This window comes from Anomaloglossus baeobatrachus, chromosome 8 (genome assembly GCF_048569485.1).
Source record: "Anomaloglossus baeobatrachus isolate aAnoBae1 chromosome 8, aAnoBae1.hap1, whole genome shotgun sequence".
In the NCBI taxonomy this organism is placed as follows: domain Eukaryota; kingdom Metazoa; phylum Chordata; class Amphibia; order Anura; family Aromobatidae; genus Anomaloglossus; species Anomaloglossus baeobatrachus.
The window spans coordinates 34,526,291-34,546,847 of NC_134360.1; the positions used below are offsets into that span (position 1 = coordinate 34,526,291).

At 52.1% G+C, this 20,557-nt stretch overlaps 1 protein-coding gene across 1 annotated transcript in view; it reads left to right on the forward strand.

Annotated features, from left to right (window-relative positions):
• SETD5 (SET domain containing 5) overlaps positions 1-20,557 on the forward strand; it is a 152,527-nt gene that overhangs the window by 47,699 nt on the left and 84,271 nt on the right. The window contains exons 7-8 of the mRNA XM_075321431.1: positions 3,572-3,610; positions 6,428-6,670. Of these exons, the coding sequence (XP_075177546.1) occupies positions 3,572-3,610; positions 6,428-6,670 (282 nt within the window). The remainder of the gene's footprint in view (positions 1-3,571; positions 3,611-6,427; positions 6,671-20,557) is intronic.

The window sequence follows — 20,557 nt, forward strand, 5'->3', positions numbered from 1 at the left end:
AAGGCGGCTTCCTCGTGACTTACGGCCTCCTCACACCGCATCCTCGGTCGGTGGCAGGCTCTCCCGCTTTTGCGACACCTGGCTGCCACAGGTAAAAGACCGTTGGGTGAGAGACATTTTGTCTCACGGTTACAGGATAGAGTTCAGCTCTCGTCCTCCGACTCGATTCTTCAGAACATCTCCGCCTCCCGAGCGAGCCGATGCTCTTCTGCAGGCGGTGGGCACTCTGAAGGCAGAAGGAGTGGTGGTCCCGGTTCCTCATCAGCAACAGGGTCACGGTTTTTACTCCAACCTGTTTGTGGTTCCAAAGAAGGACGGATCTTTCCGTCCTGTTCTGGACCTAAAACTGCTCAACAAACACGTAAAGACCAGGCGGTTCCGGATGGAATCCCTCCGCTCCGTCATCGCCTCAATGTCCCAAGGAGATTTCCTAGCATCGATCGATATCAAAGATGCTTATCTCCACGTACCGATTGCTCCAGAGCATCAGCGCTTCTTGCGCTTCGCCATGGGAGACGAACACCTTCAGTTCGCGGCACTGCCGTTCGGCCTGGCGACAGCCCCAAGGGTTTTCACCAAGGTCATGGCTACAGTAGTTGCGGTCCTCCACTCTCCGGGTCACTCGGTGATACCTTACTTAGACGATCTGCTGGTCAAGGCACCCTCTCAAGAGGCATGCCAACACAGCCTCAACGTTACTCTGGAGACTCTCCAGAGTTTCGGGTGGATCATCAATTTTCCAAAGTCAAATCTGACACCGGTCCAATCGCTGACATATCTTGGCATGGAGTTTCATACTCTCTGAGCGATAGTGAAGCTTCCGCTGAACAAACAGCGGTCACTACAGACAGGGTTGCAATCTCTCCTTCAAGGTCAGTCACACCCCTTGAGGCGCCTCATGCACTTCCTGGGGAAGATGGTGGCAGCAATGGAGGCAGTCCCTTTTGCACAGTTTCACCTGCGTCCTCTTCAATGGGACATCCTACGCAAATGGGACAGGAAGCCGACGTCCCTAGACAGGAACGTCTCCCTCTCTCAGGCAACCAAAGCTTCCCTTCGGTGGTGGCTTCTTCCCACTTCATTATCGAAGGGGAAATCCTTCCTACCCCCATCCTGGGCGGTGGTCACGACGGACGCGAGTCTGTCAGGGTGGGGAGCAGTCTTCCTCCACCACAGAGCTCAGGGTACGTGGACTCAGCAAGAGTCCTCACTTCAGATCAATGTTCTGGAGATCAGGGCAGTGTATCTTGCCCTAAAAGCGTTCCAGCAGTGGCTGGAAGGCAAGCAGATCCGAATTCAGTCGGACAACTCCACAGCGGTGGCTTACATCAACCACCAAGGTGGAACAAGCAGTCGGCAAGCCTTCCAGGAAGTCCGGCGGATTTTGATGTGGGTGGAAGCCACGGCCTCCACCATCTCCGCAGTTCACGTAGAAAACTGGGAAGCAGACTTTCTCAGTCGCCAGGGCATGGACGCAGGGGAATGGTCCCTTCACCCGGATGTGTTTCAGGAGATCTGTTGCCGCTGGGGGATGCCGGACGTCGACCTAATGGCGTCCCGGCACAACAACAAGGTCACGGCATTCATGGCACGATCTCACGATCACAGAGCTCTGGCGGCAGACGCCTTAGTTCAGGATTGGTGGCAGTTTCAACTCCCTTATGTGTTTCCTCCTCTGGCACTGTTGCCCAGAGTGTTACGCAAGCTCAGGGCCGACTGCCGCCGCGCCATCCTCGTCGCTCCAGACTGGCCGAGGAGGTCGTGGTACCCGGATCTGTGGCATCTCACGGTGGGCCAACCGTGGGCACTACCAGACCGACCAGACTTGCTGTCTCAAGGGCCGTTTTTCCATCTGAATTCTGCGGCCCTCAACCTGACTGTGTGGCCATTGAGTCCTGGATCCTAGCGTCTTCAGGATTATCTCAAGAGGTCATTGCCACTATGAGACAGGCCAGGAAACCAACGTCCGCCAAGATCTACCACAGGACGTGGAAAATATTCCTGTCGTGGTGCTCTGCTCAGGGTTTCTCTCCCTGGCCATTTGCCTTGCCCACTTTTCTGTCCTTTCTTCAATCCGGATTGGAAAAGGGTTTGTCGCTCGGCTCCCTTAAGGGACAAGTCTCTGCGCTCTCTGTGTTTTTTCAGAAGCGCCTGGCCAGACTTCCACAGGTACGCACATTCCTGCAAGGGGTTTGTCACATGGTCCCTCCTTACAAGCGTCCGTTAGAACCCTGGGATCTGAACAGGGTGCTGATGGTTCTTCAGAAACCACCGTTCGAGCCAATGAGGGATATTTCTCTCTCACGCCTTTCGCAGAAAGTGGTTTTCCTGGTAGCAGTCACTTCTCTTCGGAGAGTGTCTGAGCTAGCAGCGTTGTCTTGCAAAGCTCCTTTCCTGGTGTTTCACCAGGACAAGGTGGTTCTGCGTCCAGTTCCGGCATTCCTCCCTAAGGTGGTATCCCCCTTTCATCTCAATCAGGATATCTCCTTACCTTCTTTTTGCCCTCATCCAGTTCACCAGTGTGAAAAGGATTTGCACTTGTTAGATCTGGAGAGAGCACTCAGACTCTACGTGTCTCGCACAGCGCCCCTGCGCCGCTCGGATGCACTCTTTGTCCTTGTCGCTGGCCAGCGTAAAGGGACACAAGCTTCCAAATCAACCCTGGCTCGGTGGATCAAGGAACCAATTCTCGAAGCTTATCGTTCCTCGGGGCTTCCGGTTCCCTCAGGGCTGAAGGCCCATTCTACCAGGGCCGTGGGAGCGTCCTGGGCCTTGCGACACCAGGCTACGGCTCAGCAGGTGTGTCAGGCGGCTACCTGGTCGAGCCTGCACACTTTCACGAAACACTATCAGGTGCATACCTATGCTTCGGCAGATGCCAGCCTAGGTAGGCGAGTCCTTCAGGCGGCGGTTGCCCACCTGTAGGACGGAGCCGTTACGGCTCTATTATGAGGTATTATTTACCCACCCAGGGACTGCTTTTGGACGTCCCAATTGTCTGGGTCTCCCAATGGAGCGACAAAGAAGGGAATTTTGTTTACTTACCGTAAATTCCTTTTCTTCTAGCTCCAATTGGGAGACCCAGCTCCCGCCCCTGTTTTTTTGTGTACACATGTTGTTCATGTTGAATGGTTTCAGTTCTCCGATATTCCTTCGGATTGAATTTACTTTAAACCAGTTTATAATTTTTTCCTCCTTCTTGCTTTTGCACCAAAACTGAGGAGCCCGTGGGAGCACAGGGGGTGTAATAGGCAGAAGGGGAGGGGCTTTACACTTTTAGTGTAATACTTTGTGTGGCCTCCGGAGGCATAGCTATACACCCAATTGTCTGGGTCTCCCAATTGGAGCTAGAAGAAAAGGAATTTACGGTAAGTAAACAAAATTCCCTTCTTCTCAACTCTCTGGAATAGGGTAGCGATCAATACAGAGGCATCCTCCAGAGAGACGTGTAGCCTATGGGCAATGCACAGGAGCTTTGCACCGACCTTTGTTTCTGCACAGCGTCTGCAAAAACATTAATAAAGACTTGCCCAATTAATTTGTAACTAATAAGATCCTCTAATTGTTTCAGGCTTTTCGGGAGGGTTCCCGCAAGTCTTTACGGATGAAGGTGAGTCCTCCGTTTTCCTGGTGATCTTTAAAGCACCCCAGGAAAACGCTCACATTATGGGCGCGGGTACATGATGATGTTTTCTGACATTTCGCTGTATGATTGGCATTTCCGGTTTACATTCGGATGTTTACATGACAGACACCAACTGAGACCGACAAACACCTCTAACTAATATGGGGATTCTTTTAGGTTTCCATTATTGTGTCTGATATTTAACTGGAACATGCAGCTCTTTGTTTCCAGCTTCTTTTTTTATGGAATTGCGACAGAGGCTCCTTATGCAGACACCTCGATGTACCCTACAGCATGCATCACACAAACTGATGACCAGTCTTGGGCTTTGATTTTTCATAGGGAATGAATGACTTCATTCAGGTTCTTGTGTTATATGCATTTGTTTAAAAAATTCAATGCCAATTTTTTTAATTCAAATGATCTTACAATTTCACATGGTCCACGGGTGGGGGGGTATTTTAGACTCGTACTTACTGTCCTTCCAAGAAGAGTTTACAGCAGGTTCCTTATTGGCAAAGGCAGGATTGCAATGACAAGTAACACCTCTGTGCACTGCAGATCACACAGGATCCACTGTTCACAATAGGTGATATCACTGCTCACCTCCTCCTGTACAATGATAACACCTCTATATACAGTAGATAACACAGGATCCACTATTTACAATAGGTGACATCACAGCTCACCTTGCCTCCTGTACAATGAATGACACCACCTCTATGTACAATAAATAACACAGGATCCATCATTCACAATAAGGAATCACAGCTCACCTCCTCCTGTACAATGACTGATATCACCTCTATATACAATAGATAACACAGGATCCACAATTCACAATATGTGATGGCACAGGTCACGTCCTCCCTCCAGGATGACTTTTGCACACACTGATTAAAGTGCCAGGGTCTGTTCATTGCTGCTAATGTACAGTACAGACCAAAAGTTTGGACACACCTCATTCAAAAAGTGTTCTTTATTTTCATGACTCTGAAAATTGTAGATTCACATTGAAGGCATCAAAACTATGGATTAACACATGTGGAATGAAATACTTAACAAAAAAGTGGGAAGCAGCTGAAAATGTGTCTTATATTCTCGGTTCTTCAAAGTAGCCACCTTTTGCTTTGATTACTGCTTTGTACTTTTTTGGCATTCTCTTGATGAGCTTCAAGAGGTAGTCACCGGAGATGGTTCTCACTTCACAGGTGTGCCCGGTCAGGTTTAATAAGTGGGATTTCTTGCCTTATAAATGGGGTTGGGGCCATCAGTTGTGTTGTGCAGAAGTCTGGTGGGTACACAGTTGATAGTCCTACTGAACAGACTGGTAGAATTTGTATTATGGCAAGGAAAAAGCAGCTAAGTAAAGAAAAACAAGTGGCCATCATTACTTTAAGAACTGAAGGTCCGTCAGTCCAAAAAATTGAGAAAACTTTGAAAGTGTCCCCTAGTGCAGTGGCAAAAACCATCAAACGCTACAAAGAAACTGGCTCACATGAGGACTGCCCCAGGAAAGGAAGACCAAGAGTCACCTCTGCTGCGGAGGATAAGTTTATCCGAGTCATCAGCCTCAGAAATCACAGGTTAACAGCAGCTCAAATTAGAGACCAGGTCAATGCCACATAGAGTTCTAGCAGCAGACACATCTCTAGAACAACTGTTAAGAGGAGACTTTGTGCAGCAGCCTTCATGGTAAAATAGCTGCTAGGAAACCACTGCTAAGGACAGGCAACAAGCAGAAGAGACTTGTTTGGGCTAAAGAACACAAGGTATGGACATTAGACCAGTGGAAATCTGTGCTTTGGTCTGAGGAGTCCAGATTTGAGATCTTTGGATCCAACCGCTGTGTCTTTGTAGAAAAGGTGAACGGATGGACTCTACATGGCTGGTTCCCACCGTGAAGCATGGAGGAGGAGGTGTGATGGTGTGGGGGGGCTTTGCTGGTGACACTGTTGGGGATTTATTCAAAATTGAAGGCATACTGAACCAGCATGGCTACCACAGCATCTTGCAGCGGCGTGCTATTACATCCGGTTTGCGTTTAGTTGGACCATCATTTATTTTTCAACAGGACAATGACCCCAAACACACCTCCAGGCTGTGTAAGGGCTATTTAACTAAGAAGGAGAGTGATGGGGGGGCTACGCCAGATGACCTGGCCTCCAGTCACCATACCTGAACCCAATCGAGATGGTTTGGGTGAGCTGGACCGCAGAGTGAAGGCAAAAGGGCCAACAAGTGCTAAGCATCTCTGGGAACTCCTTCAAGACTGTTGGAAAACCATTTCCGGTGACTACCTCTTGAAGCTCATCAAGAGAATGCCAAGAGTGTGCAAAGCAGTGATCAAAGCAAAAAAGTGGCTACTTTGAAGAACCTAGAATATAAGACATATTTTCAGTTGTTTCACACTTTTTTAAGGATTTCCTTCCACATGTGTTAATTCATAGTTTTGATGCCTTCAATGTGAATCTACAATTTTCAGACTCATGAAAATAAAGAAAACTCTTTGAATGAGAAGGTGTGTCCAAACTTTTGGTCTGTACTGTATGTGTGAAATTCCTGGTAAAGTTGGAATCTTTTTAAATAACCCTCAGTGGACAATGTGAAAATTGCAAGATTGATTTGTTTATATATTTTTAATAAGGCGTGATATTGAAAAAAATAAAATATTTCTAAAACAGAGTACTCAGTCATTTTCTGACTGCACCATTCCCTTTAAGTTAACGTACCTAAAGAAGACTATTATATGTGTTAGTGAAGCCGTCATCAAACGTAACTTTAATTTTTTTTCTTCTCTAGAATTCGCCTTCGGATGCTCACACATTGGATGAAAATACCACAGAGGGCTGGGAGAACAGGATCAGGCTTTGGACTGACCAGTACGAGGAGGCCTTTACGAACCAGTATAGTGCCGACATGCAGAACCTTCTGGAGAGGCACGTGCGCTCTAACAAAGAACTGGCTGGAAAAGCAGAGCTGCCCGAAACCATCAAGAAGACTGAGCTGTCGTGTAACAACACCGTTGTGGGATCTCAGATGCAGGTAGATGCCGTTTGGCACTTGTCATGCTTTTCTACTTGCCTTATTACCATTCCCCCCCCCCCCAATGTACTAACTGTTAAAGGGAATCTGTCACCTGATTTTTGCCACTTAATCTGAGAGTAGCATAACGTAGGGGCAGAGATCCTGATTCCAGTGATGTGTCACTTAGGCTACTTTCACACATCAGTTTTTTGGCATCAGGCACAATCCGGCAAGTGCCTGATGCAACGGATCCGGCGCAGAATATGCAATAACTGATGCGCCTGATCCTTTTTTTTTTTTTTTTTTTAAGGATCCGGTATACCTGAGCTGTCAAAAAACGGATCCAGCGCATCCGTTTTTGCATCCGTTTTATCCGATTTTTTTTGCTGGATCCGTTTTTTCCAATAAATTAAAGCATGCTCCGTTTACAAAAACTGATTCGGCGGCCGCATCCGTTTTCTTTGTCGCTCTATTGGGAGACCCAGACAATTGGGTGTATAGGCTATGCCTCCGGAGGCCGCACAAAGTATTACACTTAAAAGTGTTAAGCCCCTCCCCTTCTGCCTATACACCCCCCGTGCTCCCACGGGCTCCTCAGTTTTTTGCTTTGTGCGAAGGAGGTCAGACATGCACGCACAGCTCCACAGATTGGTCAGCAGCAGCTGCTGACTATGTCGGATGGAAGAAAAGTGGGCCCATTTAGGGCCCCCAGCATGCTCCCTTCTCACCCCACTCTTGTCGGCGGTGTTGTAAGGTTGAGGTATCCATTGCGGGTACGGAGGCTGGAGCCCACATGCTGTTTTCCTTCCCCATCCCCTTCAGGGCTCTGGTGGAAGTGGGATCCTATCGGTCTCCAGGCACTGAGACCGGGCTTCATCCACAACTCCTGGGAGCCTGATGGATAGGAGCCGGGTATCGTTCAGGGACATGGCCCTGCTACTTGGAGGTACTCTGTGTCCCCGTGGGGACCGAGCACAGCAACACTCCAGCATTGCTGGGTGTGCTAGTGCACCGGGGACCGCGGCGCTGACCGGGTTAATGTGCCATTACACACTCAGCATCGCTGAGTGTGTTTATGTAGGGAGACTACCGCGCTGACCGCCGCCGCCATGTTTAACACTGAGGCGCGACTGGGACTTGTAGTGCGCCGGGGACTTCCACGCGGCCGCGCTTTTACGGCGGCCGCGTTTATTACTCGAGTCCCCGGCTTTTTGCGGCCTAGTCTTTCTTCCTCCCGCCCACAGCCCTGACAAGCAGGGGAAGGGCGGGACGCTGCACAGGACGAGCAGCACTGAGGGCTGGAGCATGCTTTGCATACTCCACTCCCCTCACTGTGCACAGTGCAGGCACCAGTTCCCGCACTTTCTGAGCCACGCCCACGGCTCCCTCCTCTCCTCAGGACATTCCTGTCAGCTCCTTGAACGCTGCAGAGGGGGACAAATTCTGACAGACCCAGGCAGGGACCCTGGTGGCCTCACAACCGCTTTAAGCGGGGGGCATGCAGCATCTGTGGTGCTAGCCACATTTCTGCAGGAGTGTAATTTTAAATTATATGTTTATAAGATATACTTTACACTTTATGGTGCACAGTTGATTCTGGATATATATATATTGTGTTGCTCAGGGAAGACAACAGCATGGCGCCCATAAAAGGCAGGAGTGCCAAACACAGGCTTACTATGCTGCCTGCGCCGCATGTACGACCCCGCTACCGGCAGGATCCACTGAGCAATCCAGACCGGTATCTCAGCACAGGGGCACTGTTGAATCATTGCTCCCTGGCCCCCCTCAGTTGGACCAGCAAGGTCCCCCCGGGGTGTCTCATAGATCCCAGAGTGAGGTCTCTGATACAGACCCCAGCCCCTGACCGACTAAGCGAGCTCGCTGGGAAATTCCCTCGACATCTTCATATTGGTCAGGGTCTCAGCGGGGGAACCTCTGGTTGATGAAGCGGAGACAGTTGATCAGGATTCTGATCCTGAGGCCGCTCTCAATCTTGATGCGCCTGACGGGGACGCCATATTGAACGATCTTATTGCGTCCATCAATCAAATGCTGGATATTTCTCCCTCAGTTCCTCCAGTGGAGGAGTCAGCTTCTCAGCAGGAGAAATTCCGTTTCAGGTTTCCCAAGCGTACACTGAGCATGTTTCTGGACCACTCTGATTTCAGAGAGGCAGTCCAGAATCACCGTGCCTGTCCTGATAAGCGTTTTTTTTCTTCGGCGCTCCATTGGGAGACCCAGACGATTGGGTGTATAGTACTGCCTCCGGAGGCCACACAAAGCATTACACTAAAAAGTGTAAGGCCCCTCCCCTTCTGGCTATACACCCCCAGTGGGATCACTGGCTCACCAGTTTTCTGCTTTGTGCGAAGGAGGTCAGACATCCACGCATAGCTCCACTGTTTAGTCAGCAGCAGCTGCTGACTATGTCGGATGGAAGAAAAGAGGGCCCATACTAGGGCCCCCAGCATGCTCCCTTCTCACCCCACTTTATGTCGGCGGTGTTTGTTAAGGTTGAGGTACCCATTGTGGGTACGGAGGCTGGAGCCCACATGCTGTTTTCCTTCCCCATCCCCCTGAGGGGCTCTGAGGAAGTGGGATCTTACCGGCCCCCAAGCCCTGAGGCCGGGCTCCATCCACAGACCCATGGAACCTGCTGGATACGGAGCTGGGTACCGTTCAGGGACAAGGCCCTGCGACATTCAGGTACTCTGTGTCCCAAACAGGCCGCGCACATTCCAGACTTGCTGGGTGTGCTAGTGCGCCGGGGACAGTAGCGCTGCGCGCTGGGGTTACAGTCACTACAGTTTTTCTGAGTGACTTTGTGTTGGGGACTGCCGCGCCGGCCGCCCCTGGAGCGGCGGCGCGGCTGCGACTTGTAGTGCGCCGGGGACTTAGCGCCGACCGTGCTTTTACGACGGCGTCGCTTATAAATTTAGTCCCCGGCTTCTGCGGCCTAGCTCCGCTTCGTTCCCGCCCCCACCCTGTCAATCAGGGCAAGGGAGAGACGCTGTACGATTAATCAGCGCCGAGGGCTGGAGTCTTATTTACATACTCCAGCCCTCTCACTGAGCACAGTGGGACGCAGGTTTCCCGCTCTTTGTCTGCACACGCCCAGGGCCCGCCCCTCTCCATAGGACGCCGGCAGCCATTCCTCACATGCAGTCTGGCTGGAGAACGGACACAGGCTCTGGGAGACCCAGACAAGGGATTTCTGGCGACCACACACCCGCGTTAAGCGGGCGGTAAGCAGCACTTTAGTGCTGGCCCCACTAGTGCCACAGTGTTATTTTGGTGTACCTTTTTTTCTCTATACCATATATATATGTATATATATATATATATTGCACTGTAAGGTCGCTTCTTGGCTGTATACCCTATCTTGCTCTGAGGAGACGACAACATGTCATCCGCAAAACGCAAGGGTGCCAAGACACAGGCTGTAAGCGCTGCTTGTGCCGCTTGTGGGGCTGATCTACCGGCAGGTTACAATGACCCCCATTGTGTGCAATGTTCGGTCCCTGTGCCACTTCGTCAGCCGGAGTCTATGGTGGTAGTGGCCCAGGCAGAGTCGCCGGTGAACCCTGTCCCGGTGACGGGGACAGAGTTTGCAGTTTTTGCTGACAAGATGTCTGTCACTATGACAAAGATCCTAGAGACCTTGCAGGCCAGGCCAGTTACTCAGACCATGGACACTGCTGCGGCAACGTTCCCCGGTCCCCCTCAGTTGGAGTTAATCCGTGCTTCAGGGGGGTCCCAGGCATCTCAGCCTGACGGCTCTGATTCAGATGACAGTCCCAGGCAGCCTAAGCGTGCTCGCTGGGAGAGACCCTCCACGTCATCACGCGGATCAGGGTCTCAGCGAGAAGAGTCTCTACATGATGAGACAGAGGAGGGTGATCAGGAGTCTAATCCTGAAACCGCTCTCAATCTGGATACTCCTGATGGTGACGCCATGGTAAATGACCTTATAGCGGCCATCAATAGTCTATTGGAAATTTCTCCCCCTGCCCCTTCTGCAGAGGAGGCAGCTGCACAGCAGGAGAAGTTCCATTTCAGGTATCCCAAGCGTAAACTGAGTACTTTTCTGGACCACGCTGACTTCAGAGAATCAGTCCAGAAACACCATGCTTATCCAGACAAGCGTTTCTCCAAACGTCTTAAGGATACACGTTATCCCTTTCCCCCTGACGTGGTCAAACGCTGGACCCAGTGTCCAAAGGTGGACCCCCCAATCTCCAGGCTTGCGGCTAGATCCATAGTTGCAGTGGAGGATGGGGCTTCACTTAAAGATGCCAATGACAGACAGATGGACCTTTGGTTAAAGTCTGTCTATGAAGCTATCGGCGCGTCGTTTGCTCCAGCATTCGCGGCCGTGTGGGCACTCCAAGCTATTTCAGCTGGTCTGGCACAGGTGGACTCTATCATACGTCCAGCAGTGCCGCGAGTAGCGTCCCTAACCTCGCAAATGTCTGCGTTTGCGACTTACGCTATCAACGCTGTCCTGGACTCTACAAGCCGTACCTCAATGGCGTCTGCCAACTCTGTGGTTTTGCGCAGAGCCTTGTGGTTAAAGGAATGGAAAGCGGATTCTGCTTCCAAAAAATGTTTAACCAGCTTGCCACTATCTGTAGATAGACTGTTTGGTGAACAATTGGCTGAAATCATTAAACAATCCAAGGGTAAAGACTCCTCCTTACCCCAGCCCAGATCAAGCAAACCTCAACAGAGGAAGTGGCAGTCGAGGTTTCGGTCCTTTCGAGGCTCCGGCAAGACCCAATTCTCCTCGTCCAAAGGGACTCAGAAGGAGCAAAGGAGCTCAGATTCCTGGCGGGCTCACTCACGCCCCAAGAAAGCAACCGGAGGAACCGCTTCCAAGGCGGCTGCCTCATGACTTTCGGCCTCATCCCTCCGCATCCTCGGTCGGTGGCAGGCTCTCCCGCTTTTGCGACATTTGGCTGCCACAGGTCAAAGACCGGTGGGTAACAGACATTTTGTCTCACGGGTACAGGATAGAGTTCAGTTCTCGTCCTCCGCCTCGGTTCTTCAGAACCTCCCCACATCCCGACCGAGCAGATGCCCTTCTGCAGGCGGTGTGCTCACTAAAAGCAGAAGGAGTGGTGATCCCTGTTCCTCTGCAGGAACAAGGGCAAGGTTTTTACTCCAATCTCTTTGTGGTTCCAAAAAAGGACGGCTCGTTTCGTCCTGTTCTGGACCTAAAGCTGCTCAACAAGCATGTGAACGCCAGACGGTTCCGGATGGAATCCCTCCGCTCAGTCATTGCCTCAATGTCTCAAGGAGATTTCCTTGCATCAATAGACATCAAAGATGCTTATCTCCACGTGCCGATTGCTACAGAGCACCAACGTTTTCTACGTTTCGTGATAGGAGACGACCATCTCCAGTTCGTAGCTCTGCCATTTGGTCTGGCGACAGCCCCACGGGTTTTCACCAAGGTCATGGCGGCAGTGGTAGCAGTCTTGCATTCTCAGGGACATTCGGTGATCCCTTACTTAAACGATCTACTTGTCAAAGCACCCTCTCAAGAGGCATGCCAACACAGCCTGAATGTTGCCCTGGAGACTCTCCAGACTTTCGGGTGGATCATCAACTTTTCAAAGTCAAACCTGGCACCGACTCAATCACTAACGTATCTTGGCATGGAGTTTCATACTCTCTCAGCGATAGTGAAGCTTCCGCTGGACAAGCAGCGGTCACTACAGACAGGGGTGCAGTCTCTCCTTCACGGTCAGTCGCACCCCTTAAGGCGCCTCATGCACTTCCTAGGGAAGATGGTGGCAGCAATGGAGGCAGTCCCGTTCGCGCAGTTTCATCTGCGCCCACTTCAATGGGACATTCTCCGCCAATGGGACGGGAAGACAACTTCCCTAGACAGGAAAGTCTCCCTTTCCCAGACGGCCAAGGACTCTCTGCAATGGTGGCTTCTTCCCACCTCATTATCACAGGGAAGATCATTCCTGCCCCCATCCTGGGCAGTGGTCACGACAGACGCGAGTCTGTCAGGGTGGGGAGCAGTTTTTCTCCACCACAGGGCTCAAGGGACGTGGACTCAGCAGGAGTCCACCCTTCAGATCAATGTTCTGGAAATCAGGGCAGTGTATCTTGCCCTATTAGCCTTCCAGCAGTGGCTGGAAGGAAAGCAGATCCGAATTCAGTCGGACAACTCCACAGCGGTGGCATACATCAACCACCAAGGAGGGACACGCAGTCGGCAAGCCTTCCAGGAAGTCAGGCGGATTCTGATGTGGGTGGAGGAAAAAGCATCCACCATATCAGCAGTTCACATCCCGGGCGTAGAAAACTGGGAAGCAGACTTCCTCAGTCGCCAGGGCATGGACGCAGGGGAATGGTCCCTTCACCCGGACGTGTTTCAGGAAATCTGCCGCCGCTGGGGGGTGCCGGACGTCGACCTAATGGCGTCTCGGCACAACAACAAGGTTCCGACCTTCATAGCGCGGTCTCGCGATCAAAGAGCTCTGGCGGCAGACGCCTTAGTGCAAGATTGGTCGCAGTTCCGGCTCCCTTATGTGTTTCCACCTCTGGCACTCTTGCCCAGAGTGTTACGCAAGATCAGATCCGATTGCGGCCGCGTCATACTCGTCGCCCCAGACTGGCCGAGGAGGTCGTGGTACCCGGATCTGTGGCATCTCACGGTCGGCCAACCGTGGGCACTACCAGACCGTCCAGACTTACTGTCCCAAGGGCCGTTTTTCCATTGGAATTCTGCGGCCCTGAACCTGACTGTGTGGCCATTGAGTCCTGGATCCTAGCGTCTTCAGGATTACCCCAAGGGGTCGTGGCCACCATGAGACAGGCTAGGAAGTCCACTTCTGCTAAGATCTACCACAGAACGTGGAAGATTTTCTTATCCTGGTGCTCTGCACAAGGAGTATCCCCCTGGCCATTCGCGTTACCTGTCTTTCTTTCCTTCCTGCAATCTGGGTTGGAAAAGGGCTTGTCGCTAGGCTCCCTTAAAGGGCAAGTCTCGGCACTATCCGTGTTTTTTCAGAAGCGTCTAGCACGACTTTCTCAGGTGCGCACGTTCCTGCAGGGGGTTTGTCATATCGTACCTCCGTACAGGCGGCCGTTAGATCCGTGGGATCTAAACAAGGTCCTTGTTGCTCTCCAGAAGCCGCCCTTCGAGCCTCTGAGGGATGTGTCACTTTCTCGACTCTCACAGAAAGTGGCCTTTCTGGTAGCGGTCACGTCTCTTCGGAGAGTGTCTGAACTAGCAGCGCTGTCCTCCAAAGCTCCTTTCCTGGTGTTCCACCAGGACAAGGTAGTGCTGCGCCCCATTCAGGAGTTTCTCCCTAAGGTGGTATCCTCTTTTCATCTTAATCAGGATATCTCCTTGCCTTCCTTTTATCCGCATGCAGTTCATCGGTATGAAAAGGATTTACATTTGTTGGATCTGGTGAGAGCACTCAGAATCTACATTTCCCGCACGGCGCCCCTGCGCCGCTCGGATGCACTCTTTGTCCTTGTCGCTGGTAAGCGCAAAGGGTCGCAGGCTTCCAAAACCACCCTGGCTCGATGGATCAAAGAACCAATTCTTGAAGCCTACCGTTCTGCTGGGCTTCCGGTTCCATCAGGGCTGAAGGCCCATTCTACCAGAGCCGTGGGTGCGTCCTGGGCATTACGACACCAGGCTACGGCTCAACAGGTGTGCCAGGCAGCTACCTGGTCGAGTCTGCACACTTTCACCAAACATTATCAGGTGCATACCTATGCTTCGGCGGACGCCAGCCTAGGTAGAAGAGTCCTGCAGGCGGCAGTTGCCTCCCCGTAGGGGAGGGCTGTCTTTGCAGCTCTAACATGAGGTATTTCTTTACCCACCCAGGGACAGCTTTTGGACGTCCCAATCGTCTGGGTCTCCCAATGGAGCGCCGAAGAAGAAGGGAATTTTGTTACTTACCGTAAATTCCTTTTCTTCTAGCTCCTATTGGGAGACCCAGCACCCGCCCTGTTGTCCTTCGGGATTTTTGGTTGTTTTTCGGGTCCACATGTTGTTCATGTTGAATGGTTTTCAGTTCTCCGATGTTACTTCGGAGTGAATTTGTTTAAACCAGTTATTGGCTTTCCTCCGTCTTGCTTTTGCACTAAAACTGGTGAGCCAGTGATCCCACTGGGGGTGTATAGCCAGAAGGGGAGGGGCCTTACACTTTTTAGTGTAATGCTTTGTGTGGCCTCCGGAGGCAGTGCTATACACCCAATCGTCTGGGTCTCCCAATAGGAGCTAGAAGAAAAGGAATTTACGGTAAGTAACAAAATTCCCTTCTTTTCTTCTAAGCGCCTTAAGGATACACGTTATCCTGTTCCCCTGACGTGGTCAAAGGTTGGACTCAGTGTCCCAAGGTGGATCCTAGCCTGGCGGCTAGATCCATACTTGCAGTGGAAGATGGGGCTTCACTCAAAGATGCCACTCACAGGCAGATGGAGCTCTGGTTGAAATCCAGCTATGAAGCTATCGGCGCTTCTTTTGCCCCAGCATTTGCAGCCGTATGGGTGCTACAAGCTATCAGCAGGTCAAGCGCAAATTGACGCAGCCACACAGACGTCGGCATTTGCGTCTTACGCTATTAATGCTGTCCTGGTCTCTGCGAGCCGTACGGCGGTTGCATCCGCCAATTCGGTGGTACTCCACAGGGCCTTGTGGCTACGGAAATGGAAGGCAGATTCTGCTTCCAAAAAAGCGCTTAACCAGTTTGCTAATTTCTGGCGACCGATTGTCCGGCGAACGTTTGGATGAAATCGTCAAACAATCCAAGGGAAAGGATACATCCTTACCCCAGCCCAAACCGAACATACCCCAATAGAGGAAGGGGCAGTCGAGGTTTCGGTCCTTTCGGGGCGCGGGCAGGTCCCAATTCTCCTCGTCCAAAAGGCCTCAGAAAGATCAAGGGCACTCCGATTCATGGCGGTCTAAGTCACGTCCTGAAAGACCACCGGAGGTGCCGCTACCAAAGCGGCTTCTTCATGGCTTTCGGTCTCCTCAATCCGCATCCTCGGTCGGTGGCAGGCTCTCCAGCTTTTGCGACACCTGGCTGCCAAGGGTAAAAGACCGTTGGGCGAGAGACATTCTGTCTCACGGTTACAAGTTAGAGTTCGCCTCTCGTCCCCGACTCGATTCTTCAGGTCATCCCCGCCCCCCGAGCGAGCCAAGGCTCTTCTGCAGGCGCTGGGCACTCTGAGGGCAGAAGGAGTGGTGGTCCCTGTTCCTCTTCAGCAACAGGGTCAAGGTTTTTTCCACCAACCTGTTTGTGGTTACAAAGAAGGACGGATCTTTCCGTCCTGTCCTGGACCCGTAACTGCTCAACAAACACGTAAAGACCAGGTGGTTCCGGATGGAATCCCTCCGCTCCGTCATCGCCTCAATGTCCCCAGGAGATTTCCTTGCATCGATCGATATCGAAGATGCTTATCTCCACGTACCGGTTGCTCCAGAGCACCAACGCTTCTTGCGCTTCACCATAGGAGACGAACACCTGCAGTTCGTGGCACTGCAGTTCGGCCTGGCTACAGCCCCACGGGTTTTCACCAAGGTTAGGGCTCCCGTAGTAGCGGTCCTCCACTCTCAGGGTCACTCGGTGATCCCTTACTTGGACGATCTGCTGTTCAAGGCACCCTCTCAAGAGGCATGCCAACACAGCCCCGACGCTTCTCTGGAGGCTCTCCAGAGTTTCGGGTGGATCATCAATTTTCCAAAGTCAAATCTGACACCAGCCCAATCGCTGACATATCTTGGCATGGAGTTTCATACCCTATCAGCGATAGTGAAGCTTCCGCTGATCAAGCAGCGTTCACTACAGAAAGGGGTGCAATCTCTCCTTCAAGGTCAGGCACACACCTTGAGGGGCCTCATGCACTTCCTGGGGAAGATGGTGGCAGCAATGGAGGCAGTCCCTTTCGCGCAGTTTCACCTGCGTCCTCTTCATTGGGACATCCTAACCAAAGCTTCCCTTCGGGGGTGGCTTTCTTCCCACTTCTTTATCGCATGGGAAATCCTTCCTACCCCCATCCTGGGAGGTGGTCACGACGGACGCGAGTCTGTCAGGGTGGGGAGCAGTCTTTCTCCGCCACAGGGCTCAGGGTACGTGGACTCAGCAAGAGTCCTCGCTTCAGATCAATGTTCTGGAGATCAGGGCAGTGTATCTTGCCCTAAAAGTGTTCCAGCAGTGGCTGGAAGGCAAGCAGATCCGAATTCAGTCGGACAACTCCACAGTGGTGGCTTACATCAACCACCAAGGCGGAACACGCAGTCGGCAAGCCTTCCAGGAAGTCCGGCGGATTTTGATGTGGGTGGAAGCCACGGCCTCCACCATCTCCGCAGTTCACATCCCGGGCGTCGAAAACTGGGAAGCAGACTTTCTCAGTCGCCAGGGCATGGACGCAGGGGAATGGTCCCTTCACCCGGACGTGTTTCAGGAGATCTGTTGCCGCTGGGGGAGGCCGGAAGTCGACCTAATGGCGTCCCGGCACAACAACAAGGTCACGGCATTCATGGCACGATCTCACGATCACAGAGCTCTGGCGGCAGACGCCTTAGTTCGGGATTGGTCGCAGTTTCAACTCCCTTATGTGTTTCCTCCGCTGGCACTGTTGCCCAGAGTGTTACGCACGATCAGGGCCGACTGCCGCCGCGCCATCCTCGTCACTCCAGACTGGCCGAGGAGGTCGTGGTACCCGGATTTGTGGCATCTCACGGTCGGCCAAACGTGGGCACTACCAGACCGACCAGACTTGCTGTCTCAAGGGCCGTTTTTCCATTTGAATTCTGCGGCCCTCAACTTGACACTGTGGCCATTGAGTCCTGGATCTTAGCGTCTTCAGGATTATCTCAAGACGTCATTGCCACTATGAGACAGGTTAGGAAACCAACGTCCGCCAAGATCTACCACAGGACGTGGAAAATTTTCCTGTCATGATGCTCTGCTGGGGGTTTTTCTCCCTGGCCTTTGGCCTTGCCCACTTTTCTGTCCTTCCTTCAATCTGGACTGGAAAAGGGTTTGTCGCTCGGCTCCCTTAAGGGACAAGTCTCAGCGCTCTCTGTGTTGTTTCCAGAAGCGCCTAGCCAGACTTCCACAGGTACGCACGTTCCTGCAGGGGGTTCGTCACATCGTTCCTCCTTACAAGCGGCCGTTAGAACCCTGGGATCTGAACAGGGTGCTGATGGTTCTTCAGAAACCACCATTCGAGCCAATGAGGGATATTTCTCTCTCACGCCTTTCGCAGAAAGTGGTTTTTCTAGTAGCAGTCACTTCACTTCGCAGAGTGTCTGAGCTAGCTGCACTGTCATGCAAAGCTCCCTTCCTGGTGTTTCACCAGGACAAGGTGGTTCTGCGTCCGGTTCCGGAATTTCTCCCTAAGGTGGTATCCCCCTTTCATCTCAATCAGGATATCTCCTTACCTTCTTTTTGTCCTCATCCAGTTCACCAATGTGAAAAGGATTTGCACTTGTTAGATCTGGTGAGAGCACTCAGACTCTACATTTCTCGTACGGCGCCCCTGCGCCGCTCGGATGCACTCTTTGTCCTTGTCGCTGGCCAGCGTAAAGGGTCACAGGCTTCCAAATCAACCCTGGCTCGGTGGATCAAGGAGCCAATTATCGAAGCTTACCGTTCGGCTGGGCTTCCGGTTCCCTCAGGGCTGAAGGCCCATTCTACCAGAGCCGTGGGCGCGTCCTGGGCTTTGAGGCACCAGGCTACGGCTCAGCAGGTGTGTCAGGCGGCTACCTGGTCGAGCCTGCACACTTTCACGAAACACTATCAGGTGCATACCTATGCTTCGGCGGATGCCAGCCTAGGTAGACGAGTCCTTCAGGCGGCGGTTGCCCACCTGTAGGAAGAGGCCGTTTTACGGCTCTCTTATGAGGTATTATTATACCCACCCAGGCACTGCTTTTGGACGTCCCAATTGTCTGGGTCTCCCAATAGAGCGACAAAGAAGAAGGGAATTTTGTTTACTTACCGTAAATTCCTTTTCTTCTAGCTCTAATTGGGAGACCCAGCACCCGCCCCTGTTTTTTTGTGTACACATGTTGTTCATGTTGAATGGTTTCAGTTCTCCGATATTCCTTCGGATTGAAGTTACTTTAAACCAGTTTATAATTCTTTTTCCTCCTTCTTGCTTTTGCACCAAAACTGAGGAGCCCGTGGGAGCACGGGGGGTGTATAGGCAGAAGGGGAGGGGCTTAACACTTTTGAGTGTAATACTTTGTGCGGCCTCCGGAGGCATAGCCTATACACCCAATTGTCTGGGTCTCCCAATTAGAGCTAGAAGAAAAGGAATTTACGGTAAGTAAACAAAATTCCCTTCTTTTGCCGCATTACACCGGATCCGGCGTCCATAGGCTTCCATTGTAAATCACGCTGGATCCGACGCAATGCAGTTTTTTGTCAGAGACAAAAAACATTACAAGAGACGTTCCATCCGGCCGCCGCATTAGACAATTACGACGGATCCGGCAAAAGCCGGATGCAACGCAAGGCCATCAGGTACAATCCGGCGCTAATACAAATCAATGGGGATAAAACGGATCTGTTTTACCAGTTTTTCTTCATCGTTCCTATGGGAGACCCAGACCATGGGTGTATAGCTTCTGCTTCCGGAGGACACACAAAGTACTACACTAAAAAGTGTAGCCCCTCCCTCCGAGCATATACACCCCCTGGTTAACCAAATATAGCCAGTTCAATGCTTTGTGTTCAGGAGGCACACATCCACACATGCATTCTCATCTGATTTTGATTTTTGGAAAGAGTTTGAAGAAAAGCGGGTCCAAGCCTGGACTCCCGGCATGTCCCTTCTCACCCCACTGTGTCGGCGGTGCTGTTAAGGTTGATTTCAGGGCTGGAGCCTTACATGCCGCGCTCCTTCACCATCCCTCCGGGGCTCTGGCTTGAAGTGGGAGCCAGCACGGTTTTCCCTGCCTTGCAGGAGACCGGTCTCCATCCGCAGCCCCTTCAGGATCCTGCTGGACGGAGCACTCATCCCTCAGGGACCTGGCCCTGCGTCTCACAAGCTAAGTATCTGAGACGTTATTATCGGGGGTCCCTTGTACTTTATTGTTGGGGAGAGTGTGCTGTGTATCTATTGTGACATTTCCGGCCGGTTCTCTGGTTTTTACCTGAGAACCGCGCCGATGGTGCCTGCTCGCCGGCCGCATCGTTAAATTTAGGCCCCGGCTTCGCCTGAGGCCTAATTTCGTTTTCACTGCCCCTGCTTGCCAATCATGCAGAGGGACAGTGCAGCTCCGCCCAGCGACTGTTCAGCACTGGGGAGGGACACTCCTCTCTGAGGAAATATTCCCTCCCCTGTATATCTCCTTGGCCCTCCGATCCCGCTCTTAGAGTTGGCCCCGCCCCCTCTCCTCGCTCCGGTGCCATTTTATCAGCGTTCTCATGCATGTCTGCATAACCACATTGTGACAGCGATCGGCGCTGGCCATCTCTCTGGGGTTCCGGGCTGTGGGATCTGGAGGGCACAGAGATGGCTCTATGTCAAACGGTCTGGCAAGCCACAACCTCTGGTTGTGGACCTGCTTATATACACTGTTTATATACTCTGCTGGGGGTCATTCTGGCCAGAGCCCCCACTTCAGCAGCATGTCTCACATCAGAGCAAGGCTGCAAGGCTGTACTTAATATGCACTGCTGTAGGCTCGTACTGCCCGTACCGAGCACATAACCACATTGTGATGCCTGCTCTAACATAGTGGTGCCTCAGCCTGGAGGCTCATCCCCAGTGGTCCCTCCGGCTGCTCCAGCTCCGGTGGCTGAACCCCCGGCTTGGGTAGAATCCCTCTCTCCAGGGGACAGCTGTCCCGGACACTGCTGAGCATGCATCAGCCCCCTTCTCAGGGCGCTTCTGCTGCTACGGCTC